General features: G+C 38.5%; 1 protein-coding gene across 4 annotated transcripts in view; it reads right to left on the reverse strand.

Annotated features, from left to right (window-relative positions):
- The window catches only part of PHTF1 (putative homeodomain transcription factor 1), a 79,226-nt gene that overhangs the window by 22,203 nt on the left and 39,274 nt on the right, over positions 1-17,749 (reverse strand). For all 4 annotated transcript variants that reach the window (XR_009531151.1, XR_009531150.1, XM_060090292.1 and 1 more), the window contains one exon: positions 17,287-17,373. Coding sequence is in view for 2 of the 4 variants with exons in the window: in XM_060090292.1 (XP_059946275.1) it covers positions 17,287-17,373 (87 nt within the window). In the remaining 2 variants the exon portion in view is untranslated. The remainder of the gene's footprint in view (positions 1-17,286; positions 17,374-17,749) is intronic.

Consider the following 17,749-nt stretch of genomic DNA (forward strand, 5'->3'; position numbering starts at 1 on the left):
ATGCTCCAAGCAAAATACATAGACTGGCTGAATGGATACAAAAACAAGACTCGTACATATGCTGTCTACAAGAGACCGACTTCAGACCTAGGGACACATACAGACTGAAAGTGAGGGGATAGAAAAAGATATTCCATGCAAATGGAAATCAAAAGCAAGCTGGAGTAGCAATTCTCGTATCAGACAAAATAGACTTTAAAATAAAGACTATTACAAGAGACAAAGAAGGACACTACATAATGATCAAGGGATCAATCCAAGAAGAAGATATAACAATAGTAAATATTTAGGCACCCAACATAAGAGCACCTCAATACATAAGGCAAATGCTAACAGCCATAAAAGGGGAAATTGACAGTAATACAATCAGAGTAGGGGACTTTAACACCCCACTTTCACCAGTGGACAGATCATCCAAAATGAAAATAAATAAGGAAACACAAGCTTTAAATGATACATTAAACAAGATGGACTTAATTGATATTTATAGGACATTCTATCCAAAAACAAAAGAATACACATTCTTCTCAAGTGCTCATGGAACATTCTCCAGGATAGATCATATCTTGGGTCACAAATCAAGCCTTCATAAATTTAAGAAAATTGAAATCGTATCAAGTATCTTTTCCAACCACAACGCGATGAGACTAGATATCAATAACAGGAAAAAATCTGTAAAAAATACAAACACATGGAGGCTAAACAATACACTATTAAATAACCAACAGATCACTGAAGAAATCAAAGAGGAAATCAAAAAATACCTAGAAAAAATGACAATAAAAACACGACAACCCAAAACCTATGGGATGCAGCAAAAGCAGTTCTAAGAGGGAACTTTATAGCAATACAATCCTACCTCAAGAAACAAGAAACATCTCAAATAAACAAACTAATCTTACACCTAAAGCAATTAGAGAAAGAAGAACAAGAAAACCCCAAAATTAGCAGAAGGAAAGAAATCATAAAGATCACATAAGAAATAAATGAAAAAGAAATGAAGGAAATGATAGCAAAGATCAATAAAACTAAAAGATGGTTCTTTGAGAAGATAAACAAAATTGACAAACCATTAGCCAGACTCATAAAGAAAAAAAGGGAGAAGACTCAAATAAACAGAGTTAGAAATGAAAAAGGAGAAGTAACAACTGACACTGCAGAAATACAAAGGATCATGAGAGATTACTACAAGCAACTCTATGGCAATAAAATGGACAACCTGGAAGTAATGGACAAATTCTTAGAAAAGCACAACCTCCCGAGACTGAACCAGGAAGAAATACAAAATATAAACAGACCAATCACAACTACTGAAATTGAAACTGTGATTTAAAATCTCCCAACAAACAAAAGCCCAGGACCAGATGGCTTCACAGGAGAATTCTATCAAACATTTAGAGATGAGTTAACACCTATCCTTCTCAAACTCTTCCAAAATATACCAGAAGTAGGAACACTCCCAGTCTCATTCTACGAGGCCACCATCACCCTGATACCAAAACCAGACAAAGATGCCACAAAAAAAGAAAAGCACAGGCCAATATCACTGAAGAACAAAGTTGCAAAAATCCTCAACAAAATACTACACACAGAATCCAACAGAACATTAAAAGGATCATACACCATGACCAAGTGGGGTTTATTCCCAGGAATGCAAGGATTCTTCAATATAGGTAAATCAATGTGATAAACCGTATTAACAAATTGAAGGAGAAAAACCATATGATCATCTCAATAGATGCAGAAAAAACTTTTGACAAAATTCAACACCCATTTGTGATAAAAACCCTCCAGAAAGTAGGCATAGAGAGAACTTACCTCAACATAATAAAGGCCATATATGACAAACCCACAGCCAACTTTGTTCTCAATGGTGAAAAACTGAAGCAATTTCCACTAAGATCAGGAACAAGATAAGCTTGTCCACACTCGCCACTATTATTCAATATAGTTTTGTAAGTTTTAGCCACAGCATTCAGAGAGGAAAAAGAAATAAGAAAAAGAAATAAAAGGAATCCAAATTGGAAAAGAGGAGGTAAAACTGTCACTGTTTGCAGATGACATGATAATATACACAGAGAATCCTAAAGATGCTACCAGAAAACTACTAGAGCTAATCAATGAATTTGGTAAAGTAGCAGGATACAAAATTAATGCACAGAAATCTCTTGCATTCCTATACACTAATGATGAAAAATCTGAAAGAGAAATTAAGGAAACACTCTCAATTACCACTGCAACAAAAAGAATAAAATATCTAGGAATACACCTACCTAAGGAGACAAAAGACCTGTATGCAGAAAACTATAAGACACTGATGAAAGAAATTAAAGATGACACAAACAGATGGAGAGATATACCATGTTTCTGGATTGGAAGAATCAATATTGTGAAAATGACTATACTACGTAAAGCAATCTACAGATTCAATGCAAACTCTATCAAAGTACCAATGGCACTTTTCAAAGAACTAGAACAAAAAATTTCACAATTTGTATGGAAACACAAAAGACCCCGAAGAGCCAAAGCAATCTTGAGAACGAAAAACGGAGCTGCAGGAATTAGGCTCCCTGACTTCAGACTACACTACAAAGCTACAGTAATCAAGACAGTATGGTACTGGCACAAAAGCAGAAATATGGATCAATGGAACAGGATAGAAAGTTCAGAGATATACCCAAGCACATATGGTCACCTTATCTTTGGTAAAGGAGGCAAGAATATACAATGGAGAAAAGACAGTCTCTTCAATATGTGGTGCTGGGAAAACTGGACAGCTACATGTAAAAGAATGAAATTAGAACACTCCTTAACACCAAACACAAAAATAAATTCAAAATGGATTAAAGACCTAAATGTAATGCCAGACACTATCCAACTCTTAGAGGAAGATATAGGCAGAACACTCCATGACATAAATCACAGCAAGATCCTTTTTGACCCACCTCCTAGAGAAGTGGAAATAAAAACAAAAATAAATAAATGTGACCTAATGAAACTTGAAAGCTTTTGCACAGCAAAGGAAACCATAAACAAGACAAAAAGACAACCCTCAGAATGGGAGAAAATGTTTGAAACGAAGTAACTGACAAAGGATTAATCTCCAAAATTTACAAGCAGCTCATGCAGCTCAATATCAGAAAAACAAACAACCCAATGCAAAAATGGGCAGAAGACCTAAATAGACATTTCTCCAAAGAAGGTATACAGATTACCAACAGACACATGAAAGGATCCTCAACATCACTAATCAGTAGAGAAATGCAAATCAAAACTACAATGAGGTATCACCTCACACCAGTTAGAATAGGCATCATCAGAAAAATCTACAAACAATAAATGCTGGAGAGGGTGTGGAGAAAAGGGAACCCTCTTGCACTGTTGGTGGGACTGTAAATTGATACAGCCACTATTGATAACAGTATGGGGGTTCCTCAAAAAACCAAAAATAGAACTACCATATGACCCAGCAATCCCAGTACTGGGCATATACCCTGAGAAAACCATAATTCAAAAAGAGTCATGTACCACAATGTTCACTGCAGCTCTATTTACAATAGCCAGGACATGGAAGCACCTAAGTGTCCATCGACAGATGAATGGATAAGGAAAATGTGGCACATATATACAATGGAATATTACTCGGCCATAAAAAAAACAAATTGGGTTATTTGTAGTGAGGTGGACGGACCCAGAGACTGTCATACAGAGTGCAGTAAGTCAGAAATTCAGAAAATACCATATGCTAACACATATATATGGAATCTAAAAAAAAAATGGTTCTGAAGAACTTATGGGCAGGACAGGAATAAAGACATAGATGTAGAGAATGACTTGAGGACATGGGGAGGGGGAAGGGTAAGCTGGGACAAAGTGAGAGAGTAGCATTGACATACATACACTACCAAATGTAAAATAGATAGCTAGTGGGAAGCAGCCACATAGCACAGGGAGATCAGCTTGGTGCTTTGTGTCCACCTAGAGGGGTAGGATAGGGAGGGTCGGGGGAAGACATAGGAGGGAGGGGATATGGGGATGTATGTACATGTATAGCTGATTCACTTTGTTATACAGCAGAAACTAACACTCCATTGTAAAGCAACTATACTCCAATAAAAATGTTAAAAAATAAAAGGTATTCCATGCAAATGGAAATGAAAAGAAAGCTGAAGTAGCAATATTTATATCAGACAAAATAGACTTTAAAATACAGTTACAAGAGAAAAAGAAGGACACTACATAATGATCAAGGGATCAAAGAAGAAGATGTAACAATTGTAAATTCATGTGTCCCCAACATAGAAGCACCTCAATATATTAGGCAAATGTTAACAGACATAAAAAAAGGAATTGACAGTAACACAATAATAATGGGGGATTTTAACATTCCACTTATATCTATAGACAGATCATCCAGACAGAACATCAATAAGAAAATCCAGCCCTTAAATGACACATTAGACCAGATGGACTTGATTGATATTTATAGAGTATTCCATCTGAAAGCAGCAGAATGCACATTCTTTTCAAGTGTACATGGAACATTCTTCAGGATACATCACATGCTGGGCCATGAAGCAAGCCTTGGTAAATTTAAGAAAATTGAAATTATATCAAGCATCTTTTCTGACCACAACACTATGAGATTAGAAATCAACTACAAGAAAAAAAATACGAACACGTGCAGGCTAAACAATATGCTATTAAACAACCAATGCATCACTGAAGAAATCAAAGAGGAAATTAAAAATAAAATAGCTAGAGACAAATGAAAATGAAAACATGATGATCCAAAACCTATGGGACACAGCAAAAGCAGTTCTAAGAGGGAAGTTTATAGCAATACAAGCTTACCTTAGGAAACGAGAAAAATCTCAAATAAACAACCTAACCTTACACCTAAAGCAACTAGAGAAAGAAGAACAAACAAAATCCAAAGTTAGTAGAAGTAAAGGAATCATAAATATCAGAGCAGAAATAAATGAAGTAGAGACTAAGAAAACAATAGAAAACATCGATAAAACTATTAACAAAAGCTGGTTCCTAGAAAAGATAAACACAATTGATAAACCTTTAGCCAGACTCATCAAGAAAAAAAGGAAAAGGGTCCAAATCAATAAATTAGAAGTGAGAGACTACTCCATGCAACTATATACCAATAAAATGGACAACCTAGAAGAAATGGACAAATTCTTAGAAAGGTACAATCTACCAAGATTGAACCAGGAAGAAATAGAAAATATGAACAGACTGATCACAAGTACTGAAATTGAATCTGTGATTTTAAAACTCCCAGAAAACAAAAGTCCAGGACCAGATAGCTTCACAGGCGAATTCTACCAAACATTTAGAGAGGAGATAACACCTACACTTCTGAAACTATTCCCAAAATTGCAGAGGAAGGAAGTGCACTTCCAAACTCATTCTATGAAGCCATCATCACCCTGATACCAAGAACAGACAAAGGTATCACAAAAAAAGAAAATCAGGTCAATATCATTGATAAACATAGACGCAAAATCCTCAACAAAATACTAGCAAACTGAATCCAACAATACATTAAATAATCAAGTGGGATTTATCCCAGGGATGCAAGGATTTTTCAATATCCACAAATCAATCAGTGTGATGCACCACATTAACAAACTGAAGAATAAAAACCACATGATCATCTCAATAGATGCCAAAAAAGCTTCTGACAACATTTAACATCCACTAATGATTAAAAACTCTCTAGAAAGTGGGCATAGAGGGAACATACCTCAACATAATAAAGGCCATATATGACAAACCCACAGCTAACAACATACTCAACAGTGAAAAGCTGAAAGCATTTCCTCTAAAATCAGGAACAAGGCAAGGGTGCTCAATCTCACCTCTTATATTCAATATAGTTTTGGAAGTCCTAGTCACAGCATTCAGAGAAGAAAAAGATATAAAAGGAATCTAAATTGGACAGGAAGAAGTAAAAGTGTCACTGTTTGCAGATGACATGATACTATACATAGAAAATCCTGAAGACACTACCAGAAAACTACTAGAGCTCATCAATGAATTCGGTAAAGTTGCAGAATACAAAATTAATACACAGAAATCTGTTGTATTTCTATACACTAACAACAAAAGATCAGAAAGAGAAATTAAGGAAACAATCCCATTTACCACTGCATCAAAAAGAATAAAATACCTAGGAATAAATCTACCTAAGGGGGCTAAATACCTATATTCCAAAAACTATAAGACACTGATGAAAGAAACTGAAGAAGACACAAACAGATGGAAAGAGATATATATATATATATATATATATATATATATATATATATATATATATATATATATATATATATATATACTGGTTTCTTAGGCTAGAAAAATTAATATTGTTAATATAACCATACTACTCAAGGCAATCTACAGATTCAGTGCAATCCCCATCAAATTACCAATGGCATTTTTCACAGAACTAGAACAAAAAAATTTTTAATGTGTATGGAAACACAAAAGACCCCGAATAGCCAAAGCAATCTTGAGAAAGAAAAACGAAGCTGGAGGAAGCAGGCTCCCTGACTTCAGATTATACTACAAAGCTACAGTTATCAAAGCAGTATGGTACTGGCACAGAAACAGAAATATAGATCAGTGGAACAGGATAGAAAGCCCAGAGATAAACCCATGCACCTATGGTCACCTAATCTATGACAAAGGAGGCAAGAATATACAATGGAGAAAAGACAGCCTCTTCAATAAGTGGTGCTGGGAAAACTGGACAGCTACATGTAAAAGAATGAAATTAGAACATTTCTCTAACATCATATACAAAAATAAATATAAAATGTATTAAAGACCTAAACATAAGACTGGATACTATAAAACTTCTACAGGAAAACATGGGCAGAACACTCTGACATAAATCACAGCGAGATTTTTTTTGACCCACCTCCTAGAGAAATGGAAATAAAAACAAAAATAAACACATGGGACCTAATTAAACTTAAAAGCTTTTGCACAGCAAAGGAAACCATAAACAAATCAAAAAGACAACCTACAGAATGGGAGAAAATATTTGTAAATGATGAGACTGACAAGGGATTAATTTCCAAAATATACAAACAACTGAATAACAAAAAACCAAACAGCCCAAAAAAAAAATGGGCAGAAGATCTAAGTAGACATTTATCCAAAAAAGACATATAGATGGCCAAAAGGCACATGAAAAGATGGTCAACATCACTAATTATTAGAGAAATGTAAATTAAATCTACAATGAGGTATCACCTCACTCCAGTCAGAATGACCATGATGAATAAGTCTACAAATAATAAATGCTGGAGAGGGTGTGGAGAAAAGGGAACCCTCTTGCACTGTTGGTGGGAATGTAAATTGATACAGCCACTATGGATAACAGTATGGGGGTTACTTAAAAAACTAAAAATAGTTACCATATAATCCTGCAATCCCACTCCTGGGCATATATCCAGACAAAACTATAATTCAAAAAGATACATGCACCCCAATGTTCATTGCAGCACTATTTACAACAGTCAAGACATGGAAGCAACCTAAATGTCCATCGACAGATGAATGGATAAAGAAGATACGGTATATATATCACAGGGAGCTATACTCAATGTTTTGTAGTAACCTACACGGGAAAAGAATCTGAAAATAATATATATTCATATATGTGTATAACTCAATCACTTTGCTGTACACCTGAAACTAACACAACATTGTTAATCAACTATACTTCAATAAAAAAGGGAGAGAGAGAGAGAAGGAAAAAGCTCAAAAAGAAAATATATTTTGTAATAAACCCAGATCTGTTACCAAAATAAATTAATAAAATAATCTTTCAGCATTAAAAAAAGATATCACTAAAGATATTAAAGCACTTTGATAGTTTAACAGCAAAAAAAAAGAAAGAAAAAGAAACAAGCAACCAAAAAAGGATATGCTGATTATAAGAGATAGAACTATACAAAGACAAAATAAATGAAAAAGGGTAGACAAAGATATTGCATACAAAAACTAATCAAAACACAGATGGTTTAGTTAAATTAATATCAAATAGAGTAGACTTAAAGTTAAGAAACATTAGAAATAGAGACATTTTATAAGGTCATGAAAGGTAAAGAAAGCCTGACACTGTTCAGGATTAAAGGAGATTAAAGAGACATAACAGCTAAATGTAATAACTGATCCTGGATTGAGAAAAAAAATAACTATAAAGGACATAAAAGTCTATCCACCAAGGAGATGGATAACAATTCTAAATCTGTATGCACCCAGTTACACTGCTTAAAAACATATAAAGCAAAAATTCACAGAAATAAAAGGATAAAAAGATAAATCCACCATCGGAGCAGACTTGACCACACCTCTCAGTGGCTGACAGAATAAGCAAACCAAAAAGATGAGTAGGGACACAGGAAATTTCAGCAATACAACTAATAAACTTGGGCTAATTTACATAGAGAGAACACTGCTCTCCAAAACAGTGGGATACAAATGCTTTCAAAGTGCTGATGGGAGATTTAATAAAACTGACCATATACTAGATAATAAAGCAATTCTACATATTTCAAAGGACTGAAAACATTCAGAGCATGTTCTCTGACCATAGCAGAATTAAGTTAAAATTCAATCAATGGAAAAGTACAGGATAAGGCTGTAACTTCTTGTAATAAAGAAAACACAGAAGTACCAACATAAATAAATAAATAAAGATACAGAGACTTGTCAAAAGAACACAGGAAGGGGCTTTAAGGGTCTCCCACTGGCCAAATCTGGGACAATTTAGGCATCAAAACATAGTAATAGTTTATAATCCACTGGATAAAAATAAGAACACAGGAGTCCATAGCATAGTAAATGAATGAATGAATAAATAAATGAGAAAAAAGAAAAAGTCTACTTTAGAGTGAAAACTAATAAAATTAGAAGAAACGATGGAGTTGGAAAATCACTATTCTGTATCCATAATGTTATATAGCTTTATTAACAATCAAAAATTGCCAATTAAAATTAAATTACCATGATCTTAGACTCTTAAAGGACTAAAAATTATCTTTATTCTCATTTCAAAAGTTAGAAAAGGACTTCCCTGGTGGCGCAGTGGTTAAGAATCCACCTGCCAATGCAGGGGACATGGGTTTGATCCTTCATCCAGGAAGATCCCACATGCCACGGAGCAACCAAGCCTGTGTGCCACAACTACTGAGCCTGCGCTCTAGAGCCTGCAAGCCACAACTACTGAGCCCACGTGCTGCAACTACTGAAGCCCATGCTCCTAGAGCCCATGCTCTGCAACAAGAGAAGCCACTGCAATAAGAAGCCCCCACGCACCGCAACCAAGAGTAGCTCCCACTCGCCGCAACTAGAGAAAGCCCGCACGCAGCAACAAAGACCCAATGCAGCCAAAAATAAATAAATAAAATAAAATAATTTTTTTAATTAAAAAAAAAGTTAGAAAAATTAACAAGTATTCAAACTAGCAAAAGAAATGTAGACACATTAAAAACATATATACTTCAACATAACCAAGCTGGCACCTCAACCTTGGACTCCCCAGTTCCCAGAGCTGTGAGATACAAATGTCCGTTGTCTACACACACACACACACACTTAAACACGGTGAACTGATTTAAAACAGAAAGTGAGCTCTGGGGCCCGGAGGAAGATGGCGGAAGAGTAAGACGCGGAGATCACCTTCCTCCCCACAGATACATCAGAAATTCATCTACACGTGGAACAACTCCTACAGAACACCTACTGAACGCTGACAGGAGACCTCAGACCCCCCCAAAAGGCAAGAAACTCCCCACATACCTGGGTAGGGCAAAAGAAAAAAAGAATAAACAGAGACAATAGGATAGGGACGGGACCTGCACCAGTGGGAGGGAGCCGTGAAGGAGGGAAGGTTTCTACACACTACAAGCCCCTTCGCGGGCGGAGACTGCAGGTGGCGGAGGGGGAAAGCTTCGGAGTAGCGGAGGAGAGCACAGCAACAGGGGTGCGGAGGGCAAAGCGGAGAGATTCTGGCACAGAGGATCGGTGCCCTCAGGCACACACCAGCCTGAGAGGCTTGTCTGCTCGGCCGCCGGGGCGGGCGGGGCTGGGAGCTGAGGCTCGGGTATCGGCTTTCAGTCGGAGCGCAGGGAGAGGACTGGGGCTGGCGGCAGGAAGAGAGCCTGAAGGGGTTAGTGCACCACGGCTAGCCTGGAGGGAGTCCGGGGAAAGGGTCTGGAGCTGCCGAAGAGGCAAGAGACTTTTTTCCCTTTTGTTTCCTGGTGCGTGAGGAGAGGGCATTAAGAGGGCTGCTTGGGGAAGCCCCGGAGACAGGCGCGAGCCGCGGGTAAGGCGCGGACCTCGGAGACGGGCGTGGGACGCTGGGGCCGCCGCCGCCACCGCCGCCGTCGCCGCGGGGCCTGTGTGCGAGCGCGGGTCACTGTCCGCCCCGCCTTCCAGGGGGCCTGTGCACCCCGCCACTGCCGGGGTCACGGGACCCGGGGACGGCTTTCCCGGGAAAGCGCACGGAGCGCCACGGGCTGCTGCAACGTCACGCCGGCCTCTGCCGCCGCAGGCCCGCCCCACACTGCGCGCCCCTCCCTCCCCTCTGCCTGAGTGAGCCAGAGCCCCCGAATCAGTGGCTCCTTTAAACCCGTCCTGTCTGAGCGAAGAACGGACGCCCTCCGGCGACCTACGCGCAGAGGCGAGGCCCGGTCCAAGGCTGAGACCCGGGAGCTGTGAGAGCAGAGACAGGGAAATCTCTCTGTGCAGCCTCGGAGGCAGCGGATTAAAGCTCCACGGTCCATTTGATGTGCCCTGCGTCTGTGAAGTGCATGAATGGACAGCGAATCATCCCAAATTGAGGAAGTGGACTTTGAGGACAAGATTTAAGACTTTCCCCCCTTTTCCTCTTTTTACAACGAATTATCCCAAATTGAGGAAGTGGACTTTGAGGACAAGATTTAAGACTTTCCCCCCTTTTCCTCTTTTTACAACGAATTATTCCAAATTGAGGAGGTGGACTTGGAGAGCAAGATTTTTGATTTTTCCCCCTGCTCTCTTTTTGTGAATGTGTATGTGTAATCTTCTGTGTAAGATTCTCTCTGTATAGCTTTGCTTCCACCATATGTCCCAGGGTTCTATCGGTCCGTTTTTTTTTTCAATAATTACTTTTTAATTTTAATAATGCTACTATATTTCATACTTTATTCTATTTTACTTTACCTGCTCTTTCTTTTTTTCCTACCTTCCCTTCTCCCTCCCTCCCTCCGCTCCTCCTTTCCTTCTTTCTTTTTCTTTCCTCCCTCCCTCCCGCCCACCCTTCTTTCCACTTTTTCTTTCCTTCCTCCCTCCCTCCCTCCTGTCTTTCTTTCTTTCCTTCCTCCCTCCCTCCCTCCCTTCTTCCATTCACTCTTCCTTTTGCTTTCATTCCTCCCTCCCTCCCTCCTTTCTTTCCTTCTTTCTTTCCATCCTTCCTCCCTCCCTCCCTCCCTCCTTTCTTTCTTCCTTCCTTCCTTCCTTTCTTCCCTTCTTCCTTTCTTTCCCTCTCTCTTTCTTTCTTCTACTAATTCTTTCTTTCTACTTTTTCTCCCTGTTACTCTGAGCCGGCTGGATGAAAGGCTCTTGGTGCTGCATCCAGGAGTCAGTGCTGTGCCTCTGAAGTGGGAGAGCCAACTTCAGGACATGGGTCCACAAGAGACCTCCCAGCTCCACATAATATCAAGCAGCGAAAATCTCCCAGAGATCTCCATCTCAACACCAGCACCCAGCTTCAGTCAACGACCAGCAAGCTACAGTGCTGGTCACCCTATGCCAAGCAACTAGCAAGGCAGGAACACAACCCCACCCATTAGCAGAGAGGCTACCTAAAAACATAATAAGGCCATAGGCACCCCAAAACACACCACCAGACGTGGACCTGTCCACCAGAAAGACAAGATCGAGCCTCAACCACCAGAACACAGGCATTAGTCCCCCCCACCAGGAAGCCTACACAACCTACTGAAACAACCTTAGCCACTGGGGACAGACACCAAAAACAACGGGAACTACGAATCTGCAGCCTGCAAAAAGGAGACCCCAAACACAGTAACATAAGCAAAATGAGAAGACAGAAAAACACACAGCAGGTGAAGGAGCAAGATAAAAACCTACCAGACCTAACAAATGAAGAGGTAATAGGCAGTCTACCTGAAAAAGAATTCAGAATAATGATAGTAAAGCTGATCCAAGATTCTATTTCCAAGATCCATAATCTTGGAAATAGAATAGACAAAATGCAAGAAACAGTTAACAAGGACCTAGAAGAACTAAAGATGAATCAAGCATCGATTAAAAACACAATAAATGAAATGAAAAATACTCTAGATGGGATCAATAGCAGAATAACTGAGGCAGAAGAACGGATAAGTGAGGTGGAAGATAAAATAGTGGAAATAACTGCTGCACAGCAAAATAAAGAAAAAAGAATGAAAAGAACAGAGGACAGTCTCAGAGACCTCTGGGACAACATTAAACTCACCAACATTCGAATTATAGGGGTTCCAGAAGAAGAAGAGAAAAAGAAAGGGACTGAGAAAATATTTGAAGAGATTATAGTTGAAAACTTCCCTAATATGGGAAAGGAAATAGTTAATCAAGTCCAGGAGGCACAGAGAGTCCCATACAGAATAAATCCAAGGAGAAATACGCCAAGACACATATTAATCAAACTGTCAAAAATTAAACACAAAGAAATCATATTAAAAGCAGCAAGGCAAAAACAACAAATAACACACAAGGGAATCCCCATCAGGATAACAGCTGATCTCTCAGCAGAAACTCTACAAGCCAGAAGGGAGTGGCAGGACATAATTAAAGTGATGAAGGAGAGAAACCTGCAACCAAGATTACTCTACCCAGCAAGGATCTCATTCAGATTTGATGGAGAAATTAAAACGTTTACAGACAAGCAAAAGCTGAGAGAGTTCAGCACCACCAAACCAGCTTTACAACAAATGCTAAAGGAACTTCTCTAGGCAAGAAACACAACAGAAGGAATATACCTACAATAACGAACCCAAAGCAATTAAGGAAATGGGAATAGGGACATACATATCAATAATTACCTTAAATGTAAATGGACTAAATGCTCCCACCAAAAGACACAGAGTGACTGAATGGATACAAAAACAAGACCCATATATATGCTGTCTACAAGAGACCCACTTCAGACCTAGAGACACATACGGATTGAAAGTAAGGGGATGGAAAAAGATATTCCATGCAAATGGAAATCAAAAGAAAGCTGGAGTAGCAATTCTTATATCAGACAAAATAGACTTTAAAATAAAGACTATTAGAAGAGACAAAGAAGGACACTACATAACGATCAAGGGATCGATCCAAGAAGAAGATATAACAATTGTAAATATTTATGCACCCAACATAGGAGCACCTCAATACATAAGGCAAATACTAACAGCCATAAAAGGGGAAATCGACAGTAACACACTCATAGTAGGGGACTTTAACACCCCACTTTCACCAATGGACAGATCATCCAAAATGAAAATAAATAAGGAAACACAAGCTTTAAATGATACATTAAACAAGATGGACTTAGTTGATAGTTATAGGACATTCCATCCAAAAACAACAGAATACACATTTTTCTCAAGTGCTCATGGAACATTCTCCAGGATAGATCATATCTTGGGTCACAAATCAAGCCTTGGTAAATTTAAGAAAATTGAAATTGTATCAAGTATCATTTCCAACCACAATGCTATGAGACTAGACATCAATTACAGGAAAAGATCTGTAAAAAATACAAACACATGGAGGCTAAACAATACACTAATCAATAACGAAGTGATCACTGAAGAAATCAAAGAGGAAATTAAAAAATACCTAGAAACAAATGACAATGGAGACACGACGACCCAAAACCTATGGGATGCAGCAAAAGCAGTTCTAAGGGGGAAGTTTATAGCAATACAGTCCCACCTTAAGAAACAGGAAACATTTTGAGTAAACAACCTGACCCTGCACCTAAAGCAATTAGAGAAAGAAGAACAAAAAACCCCCAAAGTTAGCAGAAGGAAAGAAATCATAAAGGTCAGATCAGAAATAAATGAAAAAGAAATGAAGGAAACGATAGCAAAGATCAACCAAACTAAAAGCTGGTTCTTTGAGAAGATAAACAAAATTGACAAACCATTAGCCAGACTCATCAAGAAAAGAAGGGAGAAGACTCAAATCAATAGAATTAGAAATGAAAAAGGAGAAGTAACAACTGACACTGCAGAAATACAAAAGATCATGAGAGATTACTATAAGCAACTCTATGCCAATAAAATGGACAACCTGGAAGAAATGGACAAATTCTTAGAAAAGCACAACCTGCCAAGACTGACTCAGGAAGAAATAGAAAATATGAATAGACCAATCACAAGCACTGAAATTGAAACTGTGATTAAAAATCTTCCATCAAACAAAAGCCCAGGACCAGATGGCTTCACAGGCGAATTCTATCAAACATTTAGAGAAGAGCTAACACCTATCCTTCTCAAACTCTTCCAAACAATATCAGAGGAAGGAACACTCCCAAACTCATTCTACGAGGCCACCATCACCTTGTTACCAAAACCAGGCAAGGATGTCACAAAGAAAGAAAACTACAGGCCAATATCACTGATGAACATAGATGCAAAAATCCTCAACACAATACTAGCAAACAGAATCCAACAGCACATTAAAATGATCATACACCATGATCAAGTGGGGTTTATTCCAGGAATGCAAGGATTCTTCAATATACGCAAATCAATCAATGTGATACACCATATTAACAAGTTGAAGGAGAAAAACCATATGATCATCTCAATAGATGCAGAGAAAGCTTTCGACAAAATTCAACACCCATTTATGATAAAAACCCTGCAGAAAGTAGGCATAGAGGGAACTTTCCTCAACATAATAAAGGCCATATATGACAAACCCACAGCCAACATTGTCCTCAATGGTGAAAAACTGAAACCATTTCCACTAAGATCAGGAACAAGACAAGGCTGCCCACTCTCACCACTCTTATTCAACATAGTTTTGGAAGTTTTAGCCACAGCAATCAGAGAAGAAAAGGAAATAAAAGGAATCCAAATTGGAAAAGAAGAAGTAAAGCTGTCACTGTTTGCAGATGACATGATACTATACATAGAGAATCCTAAAGATGCTACCGAAAAACTACTAGAGCTAATCAATGAATTTGGTAAAGTAGCAGGATACAAAATTAATGTACAGAAATCTCTGGCATTCCTGTACACTAATGATGAAAAATCTGAAAATGAAATCAAGAAAACACTCCCATTTACCATTGCAACAAAAAGAATAAAATATCTAGGAATAAACCTACCTAAGGAGACAAAAGACCTGTATGAAGAAAATTATAAGACACTGATGAAAGAAATTAAAGATGATACAAATAGATGGAGAGATATACCATGCTCCTGGATTGGAAGAATCAATATTGTGAAAATGACTCTACTACCCAAAGCAATCTACAGATTCAATGCAATCCCTATCAAACTACCACTGGCATTTTTCACAGAACTAGAACAAAAAATTTCAAAATTTGTTTGGAAAAACAAAAGACCCCGAATAGCCAAAGCAATCTTGAGAACGAAAAAAGGAGCTGGAGGAATCAGGCTCCCTGACTTCAGACTATACTACAAAGCTACAGTAATTAAAACAGTGTGGTACTGGCATAAAAACAGAAAGATAGATCAGTGGATCAGGATAGAAAGCCCAGAGATAAACCCACGCACATATGGCCAACTTATCTTTGATAAAGGAGGCAGGAATGTACAGTGGAGAAAGGACAGCCTCTTCAATAAGTGGTGCGGGGAAAACTGGACAGGGACATGTAAAAGTATGAGATTAGATCACTCCCTAACACCATACACAAAAATAAGCTCAAAATGGATTAAAGACTTAAATGTAAGGCCAGAAACTATCAAACTCTTAGAGGAAAACATAGGTAGAACACTCTATGACATAAATCACAGCAAGATCCTTTTGGACCCACCTCCTAGAGAAATGGAAATAAAAACAAAGATAAACAAATGGGACCTAATGAAACTTCAAAGCTTTTGCACAGCAAAGGAAACCATAAACAAGACCAAAAGACAACCCTCAGAATGGGAGAAAATATTTGCAAATGAAGCAACTGACAAAGGATTAATCTCCAAAATTTATAAGCAGCTCAGGCAGCTCAATAACAAAAAAACAAACAACCCAATCCAAAAATGGGCAGAAGACCTAAATAGACATTTCTCCACAGAAGATATACAGACTGCCAACAAACACATGAAACGATGCTCAACATCTTTACTCATTAGAGAAATGCAAATCAAAACTACAATGAGATATCATCTCACACCAGTCAGAATGGCCATCATCAAGAAATCTAGAAACAATAAATGCTGGAGAGGGTGTGGAGAAAAGGGAACACTCTTGCACTGCTGGTGGGAATGTGAATTGGTACAGCCACTATGGAGAACAGTATGGAGGTTCCTTAAAAAACTAAAAATAGAACTACCATATGACCCAGCAATCCCACTACTAGGCATATACCCTGAGAATACCATAATTCAAAAAGAGACATGTACCAAAATGTTCATTGCAGCTCTATTCACAATAGCCCGGAGCTGGAAACAACCTAAGTGTCCATCATCAGATGAATGGATAAAGAAGATGTGGCACATATATACAATGGAATATTACTCAGCCATAAAGAGAGACGAAACTGAGCTATTTGTAATGAGGTGGATAGACCTAGAGTCTGTCATACAGAGTGAAGTAAGTCAGAAAGAAAAAAACAAATACCGTATGCTAACACATATATACGGAATTTAAAAAAAAAATGTCATGAAGAACCTAGGGGTAAAACGGGAATAAAGATACAGACCTACTTGAGAATGGACTTGAGGATATGGGGAGGGGGAAGGGTAAGCTGTGACAAAGCGAAAGAGAGGCATGGACATATATACACTACCAAACGTAAGGTAGATAGATAGTGGGAAGCAGCCGCAGAGCACAGGGAGATCAGCTCGGTGCTTTGTGACCGCCTGGAGGGGTGGGATGGGGAGCGTGGGAGGGAGGGAGATGCATGAGGGAAGGGATGTGGGAACAGATGTATATGTATGACTGATTCTCTTTGTTATAAAGCAGAAACTAATAAAAAAAAAAGTGAGCTCTATATTCCATTTTCCACTGAAATAGATCTGAAACTCTTACCTGGGCACAGCAAATGAAAGCAATGGAAAGTGTCAGTAGGAAGACAGAAGACACAACCACATCCACTGATCGCTGCGGGCCCCGTCTCTGTGGAGTGAGATGCGTAGGTTAGCATTTTAGGTCACCGCCGGAGACGGCAACAGCCCTCACATCATTCACACTCCCAATCTTACTATATTGGCGTGAAAATGAACACTTATAAGACATTTGTGACACAGGATTTTAATATATTTTGGACATATTTGACTTTAATTAAGCTCTGAGATCCATGCCATTCAAATTAAGGGTGTGATTGATTCATGAACATATTTTCAGCTGGAATATTCCCCCCAAAAGTCAGAAAAAGATGAGATATTCAATTTATCACTCTGCCCTAGGAATTTAAATTTTCTTTTCCCTTTCTAAGGTCTTATTTACTTAGCTCTACCAGCTCTGCAGATAGATCACTCCCAACCTGGTGTCC

This window comes from Mesoplodon densirostris, chromosome 2, assembly GCF_025265405.1.
Source record: "Mesoplodon densirostris isolate mMesDen1 chromosome 2, mMesDen1 primary haplotype, whole genome shotgun sequence".
NCBI classification, from domain to species: Eukaryota; Metazoa; Chordata; class Mammalia; order Artiodactyla; family Ziphiidae; genus Mesoplodon; species Mesoplodon densirostris.